The sequence below is a fragment of the Sylvia atricapilla genome, chromosome 6 (assembly GCF_009819655.1).
Source record: "Sylvia atricapilla isolate bSylAtr1 chromosome 6, bSylAtr1.pri, whole genome shotgun sequence".
NCBI lineage: Eukaryota > Metazoa > Chordata > Aves > Passeriformes > Sylviidae > Sylvia > Sylvia atricapilla.
Genome location: NC_089145.1, coordinates 16895655 through 16918505, shown reverse-complemented (window position 1 = coordinate 16918505; position 22851 = coordinate 16895655). Strand labels below are relative to the sequence as shown.

The window sequence follows — 22851 nt, the reverse complement described above, 5'->3', positions numbered from 1 at the left end:
TTCAAGGATAATTTTTAAAAAGCTTTTTGCAAGGAGCTGGATTGCAGTTCTGTGTTTGTCTTTGTTGTAGGATAGCTCTGATGAAGAGGAAACCAAGAGCTAAGTGGTGCTAAGCTATCTTTTCTATTTCTGCATTTGAATAAGTCCAAAGTGGGTAAAAGTGATTAATGTGTTTACAATGCATCCCAACAAAAATACACAGGGCTGAATTTGTCTGAGTTTGGAATGAGTGATACTTGTTCACAGACTGGTTTCGGAGAGGACTGTGAAACAGACCACTGCATTCAAATGCTTGTGAAATTTGACTCAGAGTTCTTTTTTTTCTGTTTTTTGAACCCTCCACCTCTGACACAGATAAATTAGTGTCTTGTACATTACTAAAGCCTCCTGATAGTTTAGGTACCTACAACTTGCTCAGTAGATCTGCAGGAATAAAAATTATACATGGCTGAAAAACCAGTAGAAGATAGGAAAAAACCTCATGCAATTACAGTCCACATAATCACCTTGGATATTTTTCCCTGAACAGTTGGTGTTCACTGTAGCTTTAGCTATTAATCTGTTCTAGGCATCCATGGAAGGGAAGTGATCATATATTGCCCATTCATATTGATCAGTGTCTTTCACTGTTCTTTAGAGAGGACGTTAAGGTGATGAGATTAGATAAAACGTCTCACTTTTAGATAGCTGAAATTAGAAAAGGTGATTCCCATTTTGGTGTACTGGCTTGACTTTTGTAAGTAATGCTTTTCACTTTGCACCTCCATCCTATTTTCAGATTTCTGGTGGGGAAAACTTGTCAATAAACAATAAAGCTTTTTAGAAACCTGCAGAAGATATTCAGGCATAACTGTTGTGAGTCTCACTGCATCCTAAGATTTGTCTCCATTTCCCTTCTCCCCCTCTCTTTTCAAACACAGCAAGGTGAATCATGGTGGCTCTGTAACTGCACTAAGGTAATATGTATAGAAGACAACATTGTCCAGGTGATTCCAGTAATCTGCAACCCACCTCCAAAACCAACGTGTGCCAATGGACTGTCTCCTGTACCAGTCATTGATGAGGATGGATGCTGTTGGCACTGGGAGTGTGATTGTAAGTGTATATCTTTTTTGAATATTTAATCTCTTGAGGAAACACTACTATTGTCAAGACCAACAATATTAATCAGGGAACAAGTATCATTCAAGGCTGTGACTCAGTCTTCTGGTGTTGCTTAGAGTGCTCTCTTGATTCTTTTTAGGGAATGGAGGGATTTGCTTAAGTTGCCATTAGTTCTACAAAACTATTGTGTTAGTAGAGTAAATTGTTCTCCCAAAGCGTGATTTAAATATCCAGATGCAGACATCTAAAGGCTAGAATCCTATTTTTATGTTACTTGTTCAGACTACTGGTAAAGATAACTATGGTACAGTTAGGCCTATTCTCAGTTTTCTGTCATTAATGTCAGATGAACTGTGCATTGAAAGCGCTTAGTTTTTATTGATGACTTTTAGCTAATGAGCTCATACATTGACATATGTACTTTATTAAAATTAAAAAGCCCAAACTTCACTGAGATATTTCCCACATCTAAAGATTTTGCTTGCAGTCTGATATGATTTTATATGTTGCCATAAGAGCCTGTATGGTTTTTTTTAGGCTACTGCACTGGCTGGGGAGATCCACATTACATGACTTTTGATGGATTGTACTACAGCTATCAAGGGAATTGTACATACGTCCTTGTGGAAGAGATCAATAAGAAAGTTGACAACTTTGGTGTCTACATTGATAACTACCATTGTGATTCACGAGATGTAGTGTCCTGTCCTCGAACTCTCATCGTGAGACACGAGACTCAGGAAGTGAGGCTCAGAACAGCACAGCCAAATACTGTACAAGTGGAGGTACGAAAGAATGCTACCATTGATTTATTGATTCAGATATTAATACTGCATCAACAGAATAATTATATTCACAATGTTTGGGAAAAAAATTCTTCTGTGTTTTAGATTCAGTAACAATTTAGATTATAAAATGGCAGGCACTGCTTCAACGGACTTCTAAGGACTACTTCAAAGCATTTTTTTACTCTGAATCGGGGGGGGGAGAAAAAAATCTACAACTTCTTGTCTTTTTAATCTCAAATCTATGCATATCTCTCCTAAATACACAAGTGTGGACAAATTGCTAAGAGTTAAGGATATAAAATAAGTTAATTTATTATTAACATTAATGGAACAAAGGAAACCAATGTGGAATGAGAGGAGATAACATAAGGTAGACATAACAATAAAGTGCTGGCCTGAAGCATTTTTTAAAAATGCCATTAATAGCCTTGACTTGTGTCATTTTTTTAATTTTTCAGAATCAGGCACTTATATGTTTATTCCATTGATAAATGTTAGGTCAGAGTTTTTTGGCTTCAAAATTAGTGAGAAGTGTTTGGGGCTTTTTGTAACTTTTTACTGTTTGTTTGGTTTATTTTTTGCACATTACTGTGTGAGAATATTGCAAGTTAGGTTGCAACATATTGTTGAAAATTTACAAAATTCAGATCTCTTTTTTTTTTTTTTCTGTAAAACAAAGCAATCTCCAGTTGCTGAGTGAAGGTAGTAATGTTAGTTTCTCAGGTATATAATGGCTATTGTATTTAAATAAATAATACCATTTTAGTTTTATTTTCATTATTTAATTTTCCTATAACCACATTCCCTTTATGGCAAGAAAACTAAAACTTTATACCATATGAATTTAGGAGAATTTTATATTCTACTTTCATGAGGAGTCCTTGATGCCACAGGCTCTCTTAAGTCTGTTGAGTGTTAGGATTTAGCTAGTTTAAACCTTGAATTTATAGCCTCATTTGTCTGAGGTTGATGGGCTTTTGTGGCTCAGAGAAGAAAAGCAACAGTTTGTTTTCAGTAACAAAGGAAAGGCAGGAACATTTGTTGCAAATTAAAAGGATGTTATTTACCTTTACGTTCTCACTGCAAAACAAAGGAACAGTCAATTGTTTTGAAAAATCAATCTAAATTTATGCCTCTTTTCTGTTTTCCTTTATTTATTAGGTGACAGTAAACAACCAGCTCGTGGCTTTGCCTTACAAGAAGTTTGGTGTGAGCATCTATGAGTCAGGCATAAATCGAGTTGTGGAAATTCCTGAGCTGAAGATGAATGTGACCTACAATGGCTTGTCATTTTCTATCAGAATGCCCTACAGCCTGTTTGGCAACAACACCCAGGGACAGTGTGGTAAGGCTTACTCTTCAGTTTTGCACTCTCAGAAAACCACAATGACAGCCAATGACAGTGCTGCAAAGATGAATGGAATTTTCTAACAAATCTGTCAGTGAATTCTTTCTCCCCTTACCACCCTTAGGTACTTGCAATAACAACACGGCAGATGACTGCATGCTGCCAAATGGAAACATTGCAGCAAACTGTGAAACCATGGCAGATCATTGGGTAGTTGTTGATCCTTCCAAACCACAGTGCTCTCCAGGCCTAACTCCTACACGTCCACCTAGCACAACACCAACACAGCCTTGCAAAGAATCTTCCATCTGTGAGCTTCTTTTGGGAAGGTAACATTCCTCTTGGTTTTACAAGTGTTTGGTCTTTGATTTAAATGACATTTTAGAACTAATTTACCAATGGAAAGTGTTTCTAACTATTGCTCCATTTCTTGTATCTTTATGATTTGCTACTACTTCTGGTTGTTATTTTTTGCTGACAGTTTCTTTCAACCCTCTGGCTGGCACATTAACCTTTGTTGATGTTCCCATATTCTTCTACACTCTCTGTCCTCCCCTGTCCCATGTTCTTGCCTTTTGCCAAATATACTTAGCAGAAAACAGAGTCCAACTGAAAACAGAGCTCTTAATTTTTAGAACACCATGTTAGAACTGAAAAAGAAAAAAAAAATCAAAATTGCTTTAAAGACATAGCAAGCACATGGTTGCAACCAATAATACACAGCTCCTGGACCCAAAATGTTGGAGTCTAAGTGTTTTGTGGGAGAGGGAAGAATATTTTAAGATATCTTAGAAGGTTACTATCTGGATAACTGTTCTTAGCACAAATCTCTCATCAATAGTCCACATCCACAGATCCTTAATCTCCCATGTCCACTGTTGCTACATCATAATATGTTAGGCCCATTGAAAAATGTTTGGATCATTCAGTAACTAATAATGATAAATATTTCTATTTCTAGTGTGTTCAAGCCGTGCCATGCATTTGTCCAGCCTGAAAAGTACTATGCAGCCTGTGTTTTTGATAGCTGTGTACTTCCCAACCTAGACCTGGAATGCTCAAGTCTGCAGATCTATGCTGCCACCTGTGCTGATCAAGGCGTGTGCATTGACTGGAGAAAACACACCAATGGCGTATGCAGTAAGTATCTGGCCATTCATCTTGAATTATTAAGGAAGATTATGTGGAACTGTTTCAGCAGTAATGTCATACTGCTCTCAGAGTAATGAAGACACCAATAAATCACAGCAGCTGCTCTCCTTAAGTAATTTTGCAGGTAACATTTTTAACAATGGCAATGATAAATGGGCCTGCAAAAATATACATGTATTGACTTGGCCAGAAACATCCTGTATCAGTACATACTTTTTTGTATGCAGGCATTTGTATGCTTTGCAGGCATCAGCAGATCACTGTTTGGTGATATGTACATTAGTTTTCATCTGTAGTAAGAGCACAAAGGGAAGGATGACACTCCCCTTTGAGAATATGTGCAAAAGAGACTGAAATTATGTGAAAAATTTTTAATCAAGATGTAGACTCTTGGCTTTATCACCTTAGTGTAAAGTACATATATCTCTATGGCTAAATTGCACAAAATTATTCAATGTAGAGATATGAGTCTATCTAGGATTTTTTCCTCTTTGCTTCTCAGGATTGTCACAGATACATAGAAAAATGAGTAAACAGTGTTTAAGTTCTCAGCAGAAGGTCATGGGGCTTTTATACGATATTGTTACTGAGCTGTTCCTTCTTTTTGTTCTTCCATTCCAGCTCATGAATGTCCTTCAGGTAAAGAATACAAAGCATGTGGTCCTATTAAAGAGATGACCTGCAAATCAAGGTAAAAACTTCCTTCACTGTTATTTATAGCTTGTACAACTATTCACTTGTATCTAATGCACATGTGAATGAACAAAATCAGCCTCATCTCATGTCTTAAACTGACTGTCAAATTTATTAGCAGTGTTCTGTTGACCCTATATCTGGGTGCCTGAACTCTTTCTGTTTCTGTTGTTTGGCTACATCAAACACAGACACCAACAATCCCCAATCACAAATGTGCAGATCATTTGCTACTGTATTTTCAGTGAAAGGGTTTTTGGCATAATCCTCCTTATGTGCCTACAACATTAATGGTGTTCCTCTGAACATTTTGTCTCACAGAGGACAGAATGACACATCAACTAAACAAGTGGAAGGCTGCTTCTGTCCTAATGGAACCATGCTGTATGACTCTGGTGTGGATGTCTGCGTGAAAACCTGTGGTAAGTTTCACTGCTTCACTTGGATGCATGTTCGTTTCCTCTTTGTTTCCTTCAGTGTATGCAACATAGATTTGACTGTATGCTGTGCTCATACAATGTACAGTAGAGGTGCCTCCTGTTATATGACTGCTAATGGAAATTTATTTTGGTATTTTCCAGGCTGTGTCGGAGTGGATATGGTACCAAGAGAGGTATGATGCTGTGTGCTTTTGGATTTCAAGTAGAAGTGTGGGTGGGGAGAGGAGAGTGGTCTCCACTGGTGAAATCTTGTTTTATCATATCCAAACTTTGTATTTCTGGTTTTACTTCTGTTCCTTTTAACTGGTTACTGTGCAATCACTCATTTTTATTGTTTTTCAATGACAGTTTGGAGAAGAGTTTACAGTAGACTGTCAGGACTGTATTTGCCTGGAAGGTGAACATGGCATTGTATGTAAGCCTCATATATGTGATCAAAAGAAGGTCACTTGTGATGGAGAAGGCTTCTATGAAGTCACTGAAGTCAATCCTGCAGACTCTTGCTGCCCTCTTTTCACTTGCAGTGAGTTTATACTTTTGTTTCTAGTCTTTCTATATCTCTAGGAAATAGAAAGGAAAAGAGACTGAACTACCTTAGTACCAGAGATCTACAGCAGGGAGTCAAAAAATAGTATCTTGCCTCATGTTTTTTAAAAGCAACTTGCACAGTGCTAGGGAAAATACATTTAAATATTGCAATGATTCAGTGTAACTGAATTTATGGTTATGGGACTCAACATAACTCAAGCTATAGTTCTTGTGTTCAGGGCCACATTTTATTTAAGCAAAATGCAGAGAGATGATGGAATTCTCTGTGCATTTTCATTTTCCAGCAGTTACCTAAACTCCTGGAGAGAGTTGGAGTTGCTCCATACTTCTTTGCATAGAATGTTAATACTTTATTAACACAGGATAATTGCAGAGTAGAAAAAAAACCCCCATAAACTAATACAGTACCCCATATCCAGTGCCTGGATTTACGAAGAAAAAATGTGTTCTCTATTTGCAATTTGTTTCTTTGAAGAGAATCTAGACTGTTTCCTAGCAATAGAAAGTTCATCCTAAGTGCTTTGATAGGTGCTTCTTTTTAGTAGCTGTGATTTAGTGTACTTCCTGGCTTATTCTTTTTTTTTTTTTCCTCCTCAGAATGCAATACAAGCCTGTGCACAGCTAAAGCCCCCAAGTGCTCACTGGGATTTGAAGTTCATTCTTATATTCCCAGTGGTCAGTGCTGTCCTGTATACGAGTGTGGTAAGTCTCTTGGAAATATATTGCAGTAATTAGCCTTACAGTTTTATTTATTACATAATTTAGCATTACACTTAGTAAGACTATATGCAATAGCCTGTTGAAAGAGGTGTTAAACACAGTCAGATTCTACAAATTCATTACTATTAAAATTGGTTATTAGTGCTGTAGTTATGAAACTAGGAAATGACATATAACTCAGATGACTCAAGTTCAATTTCCTGCCTGGAAATACATGTAAGAACAGCTACAGAATTAACTGGGATGATGGTCTTAGCCTAAACTAGCAAAAAGGCCCTAGAAGCATCCCCAGTAGAAGACAGATTTATAGTTCTTAGTAACTGAAACAAGGAAGTACTTGTGTCTGTTAAGTGGACATTCTTGGCTCTTAACTGGACTGGATATTTTGGGACAAATCTTTTACCCTTCTTGCACATGCAGTATTAGAGTTTATACTTTATACATGTCCTATCTGCTATCAGAATTGGGGACTAACCATATGAATTGTGATTTATTGTGGAAGAAATGAGTTTGATTAGAGTGGGGTGAAGATTTTTTTATTATTTTTTTCAAATCTAAATGTGTTACTCCTTGCTTATTAACAGTTGCCAAGGGAGTTTGCGTACATGAGAATGCTGAGTTCTTGGTAAGTTCCTGTTTTAACAGTCTTCTAAAAATGCTTAAAAATCAGTTAGTATATTTGATCAGAAGTGCTATGAAAAAGTTTATCCAGTACAACAAGTATTCTAGAAATTTTCAAATTTCTGTCAGGAGTTTATCAATTTCACAAAGCCTAAATCTTTTCTGAAAAGTTTCCTATGTAGAAAGAAATTGAAGAGCTGCATGTATGTCAGTATCATATAGGAATTTAGGTTAAGTGTGCTGGCAGTTCAAAAAGTCAGTCCACATTTACTGTCAGCACATTACTGCAGTTTTAAGAGTCTGTTTTCAAAAATTAAAAGACATCTAAATAAGTATTATTCTAAACAAATCTAGATTTCTAATAAATTCTCTTGGGTCTAGTTACCTGTTCTTTTAATATCAGAGTTTCTCATTGCTATACAGGACTTTAATAAAGATGCATATTAAATTATATTCAGTATTTAAAATGTTGTCTTCATAACTGGCTAGCCAAATAGCTATCCAGTTGTCTTTATGACTTGTTTCCTTTTCCATTGCTTCATTTACAGATCTTTTAAAAAATTAGTAAGTGTTTGTTAAACATCCAATATGTTATTAATATGTGATATTGTTTTCCTTAAAATGTGTAGCCCAACTCCTCAGTCTTTGTTGACAAGTGCCAGAATTGTGTCTGCACAAATGATGTGAACATCAGCACTCAACTGAATATCATCTCCTGTGAACATGTGCCCTGCAACACATACTGTCAACCAGTAAGTGGCAAACTTAAAGGAACAAAAGATCCCAAAATACTCATATATATGAACACCAGTTTGATCAATGAAAGGTATTAAGCAAAGGACAGGGAAGAAGCCCAGAGACCAGCTACAGCATGGATATCAACTGTTCTTTGAGGAATCTGGTGCCTGAGATTGACTGTGTAACTGTTAGCATTCAGTTCACTGTGGCAGAATTAGCTAGGAAGTTTCTGTAGACCACCTTGCGGAGTGATATTTAATTATTATGCTTATTTATTCTAGTGCTTTAATTAATATTGCATTTACCACCTGGTTCTAATACTTGTTTTCTGTTGGTTTGGAACACAAAAAGGCACGATTCTAGAGTGCACTTCAGAGTGTAATCAATTAATGGATTTGTATGTTTTCATTTATTTCTCAAAAATTCATCTATCATAGTGCTATTGTTTTTAATTAATTTTAATTTTTAGGGATATGAAATTAAACCAGTGAAAGGTGAATGCTGTGGAAAATGTGTGCAGACCAAGTGTATTATACACACAGCAGACAATTCTGAACTCATCTTGAGTGTAAGTATGCTCTATGTCTTAGTTCTCCACCGAATCTGTAAAGTTCCCAGTTCCAGAAAGGGAACTCCTTGCCAGAGACAATGCTTAGCATAAATTCGCACCTGAAAGATCAAAATCTCATCTAAAACAAAACCTAGCTACTATTTTTTGACCTGAAGGTAGATCTCATAATAAAAAATTATCTGTAAGGCCCTTCCCAAAATGAAAAATCCAATACCTTAGGAAGGGGTTTTCTTCCAGTGTCTGGAAGCTCAGGCTTTTTCTATGTTATTTGATATCTCTATGCTGAAAAACACTATTAAAGCCTGCACATGAAATAATTCTATTGCCCTAGTAGGATGAAGGGTTAGGGTTTTTCTTAATTAACATAAAAGTCTAGCTTTCTGAAGGCAAAATCCTTTGGCATGGATGATTTTGTTAAAATACTCTATATACTTCAGAGACATTTTTCTTTCTCAAGGAAAATACTATGTAAAACTGAAATTCTCTCCGTGTATGGCATATTGCAATACATGTCATGATCTGTATCCCAAATGACAGTTAACCTAAGAATAATTGACTTGGAAACAGGATGAAAGTCATTCTCAGAGGATAAGAAAATTTCTGTCTGAGTTCCCTTCAGCATTCCTTATTACATTTTGCATTTCACTTGCAGCCTGGAGACTTTAAAAATGATCCTCACAACAACTGCACCATTTATAGCTGTGTAGATGTCCACAACCAGCTTATCGCTTCCACATCTGAGATTACCTGTCCAGCATTCAATGAGGACAGCTGCAAACCTGTAAGTAAAAATGGAAAATTTACCCTTTGCTCCATACATAGTTCAGTTTAGTTCAGCCATCTAAATAACAACAAAAGTAAAATTTAGTAATCATGGCCTTTTGTCATAATTTCTCAGTCCTAAGGGCAGAAGTTCCAGATGCATCCATGCACAACACTATAGAGTGTATGAAATAAGATACTTGGGTGAGAATTCAATATTTATAACTGGTAACTGTCTCCCAGTAGCCAAAATACTGGTCAGCACCGAGATGCTGAATCTTTACTGACTGCTTTGTTTGGGGCTCTGTCTCAGCAAGAACCAGGTTTCCTTGAATGGTAAAGAAACATGAGCTGTTCAGTCACTAGGCTGCCAGTACCACTGTGCATAGTCCCCATTCAAATGCAGAGGACTCTGAGAAGCCATTTGTTGGAATTGCTTCTGAGAAAAATTGCATGATGTTGACTGTAGACTTCCTTCAAAGAATTGTTTTTATTTTTACAAGCCTTTGTAAATTGATAGATTCCAAGTCAGGAAGAGGCTGTTATCTTTGATTATTTAGATCAATGTTACAGTTTCCACTGGTTATTTCCAGCCACTGAAGAATTGCTTTCCTCAGTTTTTTGCCTTAATGCCTATTTAATATAGAAAAATAATATAATGTACGTTTTTTCTGTTTCTTTCTTCTTTTAGGGAACTATTTCGTTCTTACCTAACGGTTGTTGCAAAACCTGTAAGTATGCCAGTGTATCTGAATCAACAATACAGAGAATGAATTGTCTTCTTAAATCAGCCCGTTCTCCAGATAAATTTGTATTTAGATAGATACTTTTATATATATATTTGTCATTCCAAGCCTTCCCTGTCTGATCTCTTTGGGGAAGTTTAAGCTGAAAGACCACTTAAGGCAATTCTTTGAGCGCACTAGTGAAGCCCAGGGAACGCTGAGGAGCGAGGGATTCCTGGACCTGTTTCACTAGAAGTATGTTCTGCTGTTTCCCTGCAGGTGCCCCTCTGGACAGCCAGACGCCGTGCTCCGTGCGCCACAGGGAGGACTTCATCGTCTACAATGGCTGCCGCTCTGTGGACAGAGTTGACTTGACTGAATGTGAAGGAACGTGTGGAACCTTCTCGCTGTAAGTAAACTCACCAGACAATGAGATTTAAGTCCTGGTAGCACTGGGTTTGTTTGTATAAAAAGAACAATAAATAGTAGACTACACAATGGTAGAAGACCTGGAACTATCTGCTTCTTGAATCATGGACATAAAATCATGGAATCTGTGGCTGACCGGTTGATTTGTCATAGTACAAAGCAGAAAAGTGCATTAAATTGTCTTGGGGTTCAGACAGCTCTGATAAGGCCTATTCATCTATTAAGAGCTGGCTCTGTGTCAGACCACCTAGGCTAGAAATTGTCACAGAAGAACACAGATTATTTCCTGTAATGAGAATGAGCCCAGAGAGCAGCCAGACATGACAACTGGAAGCGGAAAATCTGCTTCTGAATAGTAAACCCCTAAAATGAAATATGCATACATCTTTTAAAGGAAGATTCAAATATGTACGATTTTTCTACACTGAAGAAATGAGAAAATGAATTCTTTAGATGCGGTGTTAGTAGAGTAACTTGACATTTTTCTCTGAAATGAGAGAATATATTAAAAAGTGACTATAAGGAAGTGGTTAGTAGGACACCTGGTAGTGAGCTACTAAAACACTGGGAAAACTCTAACACTCCAAAGAAACTTACTACCTATCGCAGAGTCTGCCACAGTGCACCTTACATGGATGAAAACTGATCTTAATATCACATGGAACTCTGAGAAGCCAGCGAGTTTATTAGTATTTTTAAATTCCTGATCGTCTTAGGGTCTTGCTGTGGTTGCTTCTACCAAATAACAAGTTGGATCTTGTCACAGTCTATGGCCTGATATTGAAAGATTCTTCAGGTTAGGAATGGTGCTTAGGAAGCTGATGAATGCAAGACTGCAAAAAATACTTTGCTGTGAGATGGGAACAGAAAAGAGCTGCTGCTTCCCCTTCATGTTAACATTGCCCTGATTGGGTTATGCATTTTATAATCACTGTTCTGTCAGATGAGCTTAGCACTTCCATTAGCCACAGCTGTGGCTCTTCTCACAGGAGTTCTGTACCTGATTTCACCCTTTCCTGTACACTGGCTTCCGGCACAGAGTAACATTGCCATTCTGCATGTTAACAGATACTCTGCTGAGGCCAATTCTATGGACCACAGCTGCTCCTGCTGCAGAGAAACAGAGACCACTGAGAAGCACGTGGTTCTGAAATGCCCTGGTGGGCACTCAGTGTCACACAAGTACATCTACGTGGAGAGCTGCAGCTGTCAAGACACTGTATGCGGCATTCCACAGTCCAATGAGCTGGAGAACAATGGAGAAAATGACACAGCGACCACTGTGAGCCGGATCAAGAGAGCCATCAACTTAACATCGAAATGAAGGCAAAAGAACCCTGGCATCGTTAACTAAAAGGACTGTGAACCATTCTTAACTTCCTTGACTACTTTTGAACTTTATTTTTCCCAGTAACTGCACCCTGTTTGTTCTCTAATTAATTTGAACAGTGCCTATTTATTTGTGCACAAAATAAGAACACAAATTTGTATTCTTACAAGTGCACACCCTCTTGGGTCCTTTTCAAATCTGCTTATTTTTCTCTGAATGATTAAAAGCACATCTCAAAAAGTATGGCTTTTGTACTTATTCTTATACAGTCTTGATGAGTTTGAAGAGAGAAGAAAAGTTCTTTTTCAAGTTATAGGAAGTCAAGTGGCTTCCTAAATTTTTGGGGTATCTGCTTCTGGCTCCTTAAAAGCTGATCAGATCGTGCTGTTCAGAAGACTTGATCTGTAAGGTGGGAGGGAAGATGATGCTGTCTGTCAGAACAAAGGCAAAGATGAATAATGATCATGAAACTATTCAGATGACTTGGAGAAACTTCTAGTTCAGCACTAGAACTTACTTTAGCAGGGCTCTGTATGTTAGAACTGTCTCAGTTCATTGCAGTTATGTATTTTCACTAAAAAAATAACCCCTCAGCTGTGTGAAGTTCACTCACAGTGCTTTGAGGATGTATGCTTACTACTGTAGTAAGAGCTCTCCCACTTTCAACGTTTGCCCAAAACAGATGCCCATCACTAAGCTAGTAATCCTTGGCTTTCTCTGCAGAAAATGGAAAGCAATACACATTTTTGACATTAATTTGTCTCACGACAAAGGACATATCTAAAGGAGTGGCTGTTTATCTTATTATAAGGGGAGGTGAAGCTGGTAACTGGAAGATGTTAATTTCTCTTGAATCATCTTAGGGTACAATGAGGGTAAATGACACCTCTTGTAGTGAAAAAAAAAAAGCTTCTGGTTTATTTTTTCTCCATTAATTAAATCCTTATTGTCAATAGCAACCTCAATACTGGTATCTTTGCTACCTAAAGAATTGGTGGCACCAATTTTTGCTACTAGTAGCCTATCAAATGTGCTGCAGGTTAAAAGGCAGGTAAGATTTCTGCCTTTTTATAAAACTGATAAGGATGTGCAGAAAATGGAACTCCACTTTTTTTTCAGCATTACAATACTATGATTGGAAAGCAGATTTCTCTGAAGTTGGAGAGGTAGCTGATCTAACAAGAAGGAAGTTTTGTCAGTTTACAGAGCAAGCTGCAGAATTAATGAAGACCAGTTTATGCTTTAGTACAGGTTTCTAGGGATTTCTATCTCTGCATTCATTGTAAGATGTGACTGAGAGTTTTCTCCCAGGGCACTTACAAAGTCACTCTCCTCTGTGGATTCTTTGTTATCCAACAATTTCTGTGCTGACACTGGAACCATACATTTCCTTGAGCTTTTTGCAAAAAAGCTTTTCTCAAAAAAACCAAAACCAACAAAAAACCACAAACAAACAAAAAACCACCACCACCACCACCACCACCAAAAAAACCCAAAAAAAAACCAAACCAAACCAAACCAAAACAAAACAAAACAAAAAAAAACAAAACAAAAAAAAAAAACAAAACAAAAACCTCAAAAGAAAACAGAGATTTTTCTCAAAATCTGTTGACATTTAGCTGTCTGTGAGATTTTAATTTTTGCAGTTAAATTTGGCTGAAGTCAGCAAATAAATTCCAGAGACAGATACAAGGTGTGATCAAATCTGCCTTGTTTCCTATGAAAAAGAGATAGAATATTACTAGTCAGTAGTGGCATTTTGCTGCACACTGTATTTACACTGAAATATAAAATCTTCCTTGCTTCATTTATTTTCCATTTAGTCTGCAGTTGGCACAGGCTTCTTCTGTCCCTTCTGGTGATGGGCAAACTACTTCTTAATGAATTCTAAAGATCCTGATAAAAGTCAGTAAGGCTGCAGATTTTGGCTTCACCACTGCAGGGCAGTCTATGGCTGAGAATATAGTCACTTCCTACCAAAAAAAAGCATGCTGCCTCAAAAGGGAGTTTCTATTTCATCACACTGAGGGTTTTATCTCTTAGAAGAATGAATGTCGATCTCTCCCCCCACACACATTTCTATGCTCTTAGTAAGCACTAAGGAAAAACAATTATTCTGACAGGAATTTACATGCAAGGTGTTGTTTGTCACAGTGCTCTGGGTTATGGCAGCCCTCTCAGTTTTGGTGCTGGGTCAGTGCTGCCCATAAGCAAGTTCACAAGCACACACTGTCAGAGAATTCTTCCTTACAAGTGCTTGGTAGTTCCAGGTCACACTGCACGTGTTAAACCTCCACCCCCTTCTGCACTCACAGTCACCTTAGAACTTTGTGGTTCTGTTTGCACCTGCATTTCCAGTGGAACTGCATGACAGAGTTGAACAGATTAAACTTTCTCCAGTAGAGAAATCCACCAATAGTACTTGGGAGAGAAAGGAAGGAATGAAACCTTAACTGTGTATCCCTACAAAGAGTAGTAGTGGAAGTGCGCAGCACTTTTGATCCCCTCCAGAACCCTCCTGTAAGTAAATTAAGATCTCTAGTATCTGATCCCAGGAAGCATTTTGTTTCTTAAGCAAGAGCTGTTTGGTCTGCAGTCCACAAGAAGAGATTCTTCTAGAAAACCCAAGGAAAAAAGTGAGGAAATGTCTCATCATCCTCTCTGAAAGGGTGATATCAGCATATTAGAGACTCTGGAGATTGTGGAACCTACTGATCCCATTGCCTTTCAGGCAGGACCTACCACAAAGGACCATGGCAGCTTCATAGAATGCATTAGTACTGGCAGAGAGTGGGTTTGACTCTCTCTGTCCTCAAAGAATGACTCCATTCTCCAGGAATTGCCTAGTCTTCTGGAGTCTAGAGAAAAGGGAGCACTAGCAGGAGTTCATGTCTTGTCTCCATGCCTGAGCCCTGTGTTCATCTCCTCCAGACTCTCTATCTAGCCTCCCCCTTTCATTGGCAGTGAGGAGGTTTTCTGTTTTGTTTCTTTTTCTTCCCAGTACTTGTTTCAGTTTTGTCTTGAAAACTGGGAAAGCCTCCTTGGGAGGCAAGTAGGACTTCCAGCCACACAGCCTTTGAAGGCGCTAAAACCCAAGGTCCCAGCTCCTGATGTCCAAGATCACATGGGTTTCATTCTCACTTGTAGTCTTCTCATCCAATACAGCTTGAATCTCAAACAATTTCCTTACAGTTCCCTGGAGATGCACTGGAAACAGTGTTGTTCATAGGACTCTTCAGCAACACAGTGAGAATTTCCATCTGCAGTTAAAAAGCAGTTCACAGAAGATTTGCTGATAAAGAGAGCACGGTTGTTTTATGAAGCATTACTGGATCAGTGTTTGAGAACACCAGAGACAGAAAGGAAGATGCTTGTTAGCAATATTCTATTTGAGGTGAGGCAGATGGGATTCAGAAAGAGAGGAAAAAACACATACAAACCAAGAATTCTTCCCAAAACACTACAAGGTAGGGGCTTCTGATCTAATAATTACCTTGTTTTCTAATTTAACTATGTTCTTTAATAGTATTATTTTGTGCTGTGGGAAGGGTAAGAAAATGTTCAGTGTGTTTACCATTTAAGTGTATTTTGTTAAATCACACTTCATTGAACTAAGCACATGCAACTCGGCACATAAGCCCTAGTGAAAGGACTTTAGCAAAGGCAAAGCCCTAAGTAAATAATCATGCAGTTACTGTGCTTGTTAGACGTTGTTGCACTTGTCTGGAAAAGCAAACTCAGATACTGGGAAAAGATAAAAATAGACTTACAAATTCTGAGATCATCAGAAAGAACATTCTTGTAGTTTTAGGTCTGACAAAAAATGAAATACATTTAAATAACTGCAACATTGATATACAATTTCTGAAATTTCACCTCCCACTGGAAGCTTTGAGGGGTGGAGCACATTTTAAGGCAGAACAAAATCTTAAAGTTGAGCAGCCCTCTTCCAGGGCCAAAATTGTCCAAAATTAGCTCACTCTTTTCAGGCTACCACAAACACCTGTGTTCTGGTAACCTCCCAAACTAAGGTCCAAACAGGTCTAAGCAGGCTACCTAAGCCATATTTCCGTCACTAATACGGAAAATCCTCTAAGTTCTTTTTCAGCATCATGTTTCTAAAATCTGCTCTGTACAAACTGAATTCCCTTTAATGTTCCAGTTTTTCAGCACTCTTACATGAAATGCTTGAATTCTTTTCACAAACTCATCTCTAGAACAGTGAAAAACACCACTGTGATGTTTTCATTACCCCAAGACTCTGAGAAAACTCAAGCAGAGAGAAAGTATGGCAGAGCTGGCACTGAGAAGGAGCACCTGTGCTCCATGGAGCTTGCTTTTAAGCAGTAACAAAGGCAACATGAACAGTGATCAAGGAATGTAGTTTTACACAAGTGCCTGACCTGACGCAGCTGTTAAATTTCAATAGCCTATCCATTTAGACTAGTAGCTGAGCACTTATTGCCCATTTTTTCACAATCTATGGGATCTGTATGATCGTTCTTCCCCTTAAAAGTACAGGGAGTCTAAGCAGAACGTAAGGGCAGGTAGTTCTTGGGCAGCTAATTCTAACTTCCACACAAAAAACTCTAGGCTAAGGTTGCTTATATTCCCACCTTAACTTGTTTTCTGCCTCATCTCTTAGCCTTTCTTTTGGCTTGCAATAAATTTCAGTCATGGTGGACGTGGTTACTGCGTATGTAATTTCATGTAATTTCAAGGTTATAGAGACTTCAGTATTAAGCATGCAATGGCCTCTTCTGAATTATCTTGGCACCCGGAAAATAAGAAACTGCTTTTTAAAAAGGGGTAGAATCTGCTCTAGCCTAAACCCCATAAAAGTTCTAATTATTAAAGCAGAAAATTCATATGCTTCCCTTTGTTCTGCTACCCCATATTTTCCACCAGGAAGGTTGTTTAAAGAAAAGCCTTTCAGTAGAAAATCTTGAGGGCCCAACCTCCTGATGAGATGACTTTCTATGCAGGGAGTCTCTCTTACATGAGGAAGTGCCAATAGGTCAAGGAGACCTGTGTGCACAAACACCAATCAGCCGTGTCATTACTCCTTGTACGTGGGTTTTGAAAGATCTACATCTTCTTAAAGAAAAAGAAAAAAGAGCAGCTGGACTCATTCCTTGCAAACAGGAATAACGAATGTCCTTGATTTGTTCGCAAAAAGTCAAGGAGCCCTATGGCAAAATGAGAGATTAAGGAGCTTTGTGTCCATTCTAAGGCAAAATGTAAGAAAACAGCCAACCACCTCCTACCAAAATTGAAATACTGAAGGCATTCATCATGTATTTTAATGGACAATTAATGACAGATATCCATTCCCTCCTTTCCCACTGCCTGCTACAGATCACCTTATACTTAATGACCTCTGTTTCAAACTGTGTGGTAGACACAAATCTGCTAGATCAAATAAATCTTTAATGTAACTTTCCAAAATTCTATGATATCATGCAAAGGATTAAAAAGGATAATCCATGTTGTTCTTGAATTCTACTAGCAATTTAGAATGTACAAATGACTGTTATAACTACTGGTTATTTAAAATATTTTACCAAAATCACTTTGGATGTTTTTTATCATGTGGATTATTGGCACAACTGCCTGACACCAAATGAAATGTTTTCCTAGCTAGCATTACTTTGTTAACAGAGCACACACAATTTCCCAGGAGTTATTTTCTAGGAAGTGCTTGTAAAACACCATCTTATAGTGGATACTTATAGTGGATTTCAAGAAGCAGTACCAGTTTTGCCTGAAATGAACTGGATTGTTAGAGGATTTCCAAGCTCAACCTCCCAGTGTTGGACTGACTCAGGATGGCCATAACTCTTTACAGCACATACTGAAGGATATGATACAAATGCAACTGCCAGACTTCAGGAGAGTGGCTGGCTATGAAGGGCATTAATCCACCAGATATCTCCTATTTGAGTGTGTCTTTTACCAAGTTTGTAGCAAAAATATATTTTTATGAGTCACTGGTATATTACATTAGCTTCATGATGGCTTATCTTCAGTGAGTCAGTGGTGATAAAGAAGCTGAGTTAATATTTACCTATTGTATTTACTAAAATCACATACCCTTTAATGGCAAATGATCCATGAAATGGGCTGTAAAGGGGCCAAGAGGAATTGTTCTTTTTGCTAATACAGCTGCAGGAGAGGGAAGGCCTCTTATCCTGCAGGGTCCAATAAAGGGAAGAGTTATTAATCCCAGTTTGTCACTGCAGGGGGAATAGTTTTAACTTGTGTCCCAATAGCCATGATTCAGTGGTGAGTGATCAACACAGTCTGTAAGCTCCCTGTCAGTCTGCATTTCCTTCTGAAAAGCTTCCATGTATTTCTCCTGAAAACCTCGGTGTTTCCATGATTGAATATAAAACTTCATTTGAATGCAAATACGCTTCCCTTGTCAGTAGCCCTGAAATCATTGCAGAGGATTGAAGCAACCAGTGATTTCTAAGGAGTGTAGCCTGCAGTATCTGTGGAGAAGCCAGAAGCAGCAGCTCTAGTTAGTCATTGACAGAAACTCTGCTCCCCAAGAAATGGCAAAGGAATGGCACAAATGACAGAGCAGACAAGCAGAGGTAAGAAAATGGCTAGGTACAGAGCAAGAGGACTGGGTTTCCCATTTCTCTGAGTAGAGTTTTGCTCTTGCTTTTCTCAGGGGAGGATCCCAGGTGACTGATACTGCTGTCTCTTCTGCATAGGGAAAAAGTAGATGTTGGTTCAATGTGTTTTATTCTGTCTGTTCCTTGAACAGTTTTAACATGTGCTGTTCATGCTCTTGAGGCATGAACACTCAGGCCCCTGAGTGCTAAGTGTGTCTTACACGGGAAAATTATGCCATAGATCATTCTTCCTGCCCATCCTCGTGTTACCTTGAATCACCTCACATGCAGAACACAAATGGCTGGAAGTTGCAGAGGACAACCTCACTATGTCTTTGTCATCAAAGGACTACTCCAACCTGAAGGGTATCTTTGACAAGTAGTTATTACATGGTTCCTGCTGCTTTTGTGCAGCTCAGTGGGAATTAAGGAGGGTTTTTTTTTTCCAGAGTCAGGAATCATACTCCTACAGTTTGATTTTTCCTTCTACTCTCATACCAAAATGAATTCAATAGGTACTTTGATTTCTTGGGTGGGAATGGGAAAGGAAGAGGACAGTGATTGAAGAAACATGGACATTATCTCAGCAGAGTTCTGCATTTGGGTTTTGACACTAGCAGTGATTTTGGAAAATTAATATATTTCAGTTATCCACCTTTATGCCCAACTAAGCTCTCAGTCTGTATCTGTGGTCTACTGACCCATATGCTTTTCCTCCTGGGCTTCACAGCCATTCCCCACACCTGTCATTAGCCCTGTTCTATGGCATGAACAAGAACTCAGTATGAAAATTACCAGGAAAATCTGTTGAATTTGAATGTTGATATTTCACTGCATTGAATTTCAGATCATCCTCATATTTCCAATGTCATATTCTCATGGTTAAGTTTATTTTCTAGATATTCTCCTAGCTTACTTTTTACCTATTTGGACAGAGATCAGGAGGGAAGAAGCATTTAAACTAAACTACACATTTTCTAGATATTCTCCTAGCTTACTTTGTACCTATTTGGACAGAGATCAGGAGATCACAACATGTGTTGTGATTTAAAGGAAAAGCAGCAGCAATCCATGACTTCCATCACCAGTGCCATAAAGTCTCTTGGTTCTGTATTCCAGCCAAAATGGCAGGGCTTCAAGAACTACCTCCCAGTCATGCCCTGCCTCAGGTGTGACTGACAATGGAATTAATGGGACATGGAGAGTGGCAAAGGGGTAACACGAACTCATGCTTCATGTCCTGCACAATGCTCTTGCACACCGGTGCAGAGTTTTCATTGGAGCGAGGGCAGCAGCAAATCTTCACCTGGCAGATGCTGTCACCTGCAGTTCTGCAGAGCACCTTGTGCCTGTGTAGGGCAACAGCTGGGGGGAGCAGTGGGCCAGCTTTGGGACACCCCACTCTGGCAGTAGCACAAAGCCTGGTAAAGCGGTGAGCAAGACCCTGTTCCCAAAGCCCAGCTTGCTGCCTGCCAGCCAGATAAAAGACATTCATATTCCTATTTCCCAGTGGGTGCATGGGCAGGCTTGACAGGCCTTGCAGGAAGGGGCAAAACTATGTCCCCCTTAAACTGTAGTTCTGCCCACTTAACTACTGGCAATCACTCAGGCTTTACTGTTTAACAAAGGGGATGGAGCAGCTGGAAGTGTGGTAATGCCTGTTATCCGTGTTTGATTTGCTGGGACTAGGTGAGAGCCTTCCTCCCCTGTCAGGAGCAGTCCCCCATGGCACAAATGAGGAAAAGAAATGCAAGGTCAATTTGTGTCAACAAAGTAAGTAAATCTCTAGAAGGGACTCTGAAATTACTGACAGGATGTCCTACAAGGGGCTGTAGAGTTCATAACTGAACTCACTGGATTTTTTTAATGGGTATGTGGTAGGGTATTAAAGTACTTTGAGAGAGCATGAAGGGACCCTTTTGCAGCAGCCTTAGTGAGGTGGTGAAGGAATAAACTGTGGTCTGCATTATGATGGGATTTGGGCACTGCTACATTATGATGTTTGGAGAATCCACCACCTCTGTGTGCATAAAGAATAAATTACATCCCATTTGTGCGGCTGAATTGAGAATTTTGGCACTTTTGGTTTTGTTTCTGGTCTATTGAAGCAATATATCTGACCTCTGTAAAATATTTTGGATACACTTCTTTACATGACAATGCCCTCCTGCCAAAAGATTTTGCTCTTAATAAGCCATACATTATGCCTGGCCTGATAATACTTTTTTCTCTATTTAGAAGTTGCCATTAAAGTTGATAGAGGCAATAAACACGTTTTCTTGTGCTGAGGGACTCTGCTGATGTGCAAGACAGAGAAAAACTCTGAAAGAGGTCAGTGATTGCTTGTAACTAATCAGATGTTATAAAAAATGAAAATTATTGCTCCCAAAGCAATAGCTTCTTAGTAGGAGGAGGGCGAGGAGACTTTTTTCCAAGGAGGAAATTAGAAACAGACAGCTCTCCATCCTCATAAAACACAAAAGAACTGGATACCTGTCCTGTTTGAAAGAGAGGAGGTTTCTGGGTGCTAATAATGAATGACTGAAAGAAAATTTAATGAAGCTCCACCTTTCAGGGACCCTGCCATCAATGCTTTGTTCTCATGCCAAACTCCTGGACTATAAAAATCTGCCTATAAGCCAAGAAAAAACACTTCCCTGAAAGGATTTTCAAGTTACGACTTCATGGCAAGATGGAAATAAAAAATGGGAGATCATTTTGGATCTTCTGCCTAATTTGGAGTTTTTGCAAGGGCAAAGAACCAGTTCAGATAGGTAAGAAAAGAATCTAATTCTTACATACTTGCTTTCATATGGCTCTCCATAGGTGAGAAATAGAGTTGACAAATGAAAATGTGTAACATATTCATGTAAGAGCTGTAGACATGCCAGATACTGTTAAACATTGCACATTTTTATCCTTATTGTCAACCATTTAAGTATTTTACTTTTATTTCTTTCATTACTAGGTAGTGTATCAACTGTTTTATGTCCTAAGTGACTAATCTTGAAGAGGAGACCCTCTTAATGCAGTTTGCACCAAAAAACATAATGAAAAAATGGTGACACCCTTTCCAACACATCTCACAAACATTCTTCATAGAAGAAGTACTTACCATATCACCAGCAAGGATTGATTGACCAGTATGAAATGCTGCATTAGCAGGAATCACATTTTTGTGGTCTGCTGAACTGCTACCTCCTGGTTTGATTTTTAATATCTTAGACTTTTCCCAACTGCTTAATACACAGTTGATGTACCAGTTATTGCTGCCTTAGTAATTCCAGCCATTTCACTTCCAGGATAGCCAAAATTTCTCACTTTCCCTTGCTACTATGTAGAAAAGTGCTAAATTGCTACACTCCACTTCAGTGCTGCAACCACCTATGACAGTAGCAGTCCCTTTAAAAAGCTGTTTCTGCAAGGACTTACTGGGTACTACAGTTTGGGCTGCACATTTATAACATAAGGATCTGAATTTCTCAGTTCTTTCCTGTTGATTTTTAGGCAGGCATACTTAATAATATTTTAGAGTTCACTGAGTAAATGAGTAACTGTTTTTGATTTGATCTGTGGTGGAGGCTGCTATGCTGATATTCCTAAATATTCTACCTGAACAACACAAAGAAATTTGCCCATTTCATTTGTCATTCTTTCAGAAGAAATGTTGAAAGTCTTTTGCAGCAAGCATATATGATTTCATTCAAGGCGATTCATATTTACTTTGTGAAGCTCAGTGGTGTGAAAACTGCTTTCTGAAGTAATGTAATGTATTTTATACACTTAGAGTATGTATCTATACCTTTGACAAAAGTACAACTTAGAGGTCCAAAACATGAGTTTCGGTTGAGAAGGAAAACCAAATATCGGAAAAACAAATATTTCTTCAGCCAAACAGCTGAATCTGGTAGCAGCCTCAACCACTGAGAGCAGCAGCTGCCACTTTGCTGTAAATTCATGCCACCTGTGATATCCCCTGGAAAGCACTCAATACAAAGTCTTGCCTGAGTTAAATGAGATTTAGACATCCAGAATGGGATTCTCCTCACTTCACTTTGGATATCTACAGTGTAAATATGTCTACAGCATAAATATAGACACAGCCTTTCTAGACAGTGGAGAGATGGATGTGGTTTTCAGCATCTTCTTGCTAGGCACATATGTAAGAAGAGAAAGCTGAACCTCTTCTGTTTCTCACTGTTAACTTCAAAGGAGACTGGGCTAATCTGCTCACATTGCAGGTACCTCTGTACTTCAA

General features: G+C 38.6%; 2 protein-coding genes across 2 annotated transcripts in view; both read left to right on the top strand.

Annotated features, from left to right (window-relative positions):
* The window catches only part of MUC2 (mucin 2, oligomeric mucus/gel-forming), a 59961-nt gene extending 47908 nt beyond the window's left edge, over positions 1–12053 (top strand). Inside the window, exons 47-63 of the mRNA XM_066322172.1 lie at positions 921–1095; positions 1642–1889; positions 3054–3237; positions 3365–3569; positions 4202–4380; positions 5014–5083; positions 5407–5507; positions 5667–5698; positions 5874–6048; positions 6672–6776; positions 7379–7419; positions 8045–8167; positions 8623–8721; positions 9377–9505; positions 10178–10217; positions 10491–10620; positions 11709–12053. Of these exons, the coding sequence (XP_066178269.1) occupies positions 921–1095; positions 1642–1889; positions 3054–3237; positions 3365–3569; positions 4202–4380; positions 5014–5083; positions 5407–5507; positions 5667–5698; positions 5874–6048; positions 6672–6776; positions 7379–7419; positions 8045–8167; positions 8623–8721; positions 9377–9505; positions 10178–10217; positions 10491–10620; positions 11709–11964 (2292 nt within the window). The 3' untranslated portion in view covers positions 11965–12053. The remainder of the gene's footprint in view (positions 1–920; positions 1096–1641; positions 1890–3053; positions 3238–3364; positions 3570–4201; positions 4381–5013; positions 5084–5406; positions 5508–5666; positions 5699–5873; positions 6049–6671; positions 6777–7378; positions 7420–8044; positions 8168–8622; positions 8722–9376; positions 9506–10177; positions 10218–10490; positions 10621–11708) is intronic.
* Positions 12054–20912: 8859 nt separating this feature from the next.
* LOC136362440 (mucin-5B) overlaps positions 20913–22851 on the top strand; it is a 42593-nt gene continuing 40654 nt past the window's right edge. Inside the window, exon 1 of the mRNA XM_066320959.1 lies at positions 20913–21367. Coding sequence (XP_066177056.1) covers positions 21286–21367 — 82 coding nt within the window. The 5' untranslated portion in view covers positions 20913–21285. The remainder of the gene's footprint in view (positions 21368–22851) is intronic.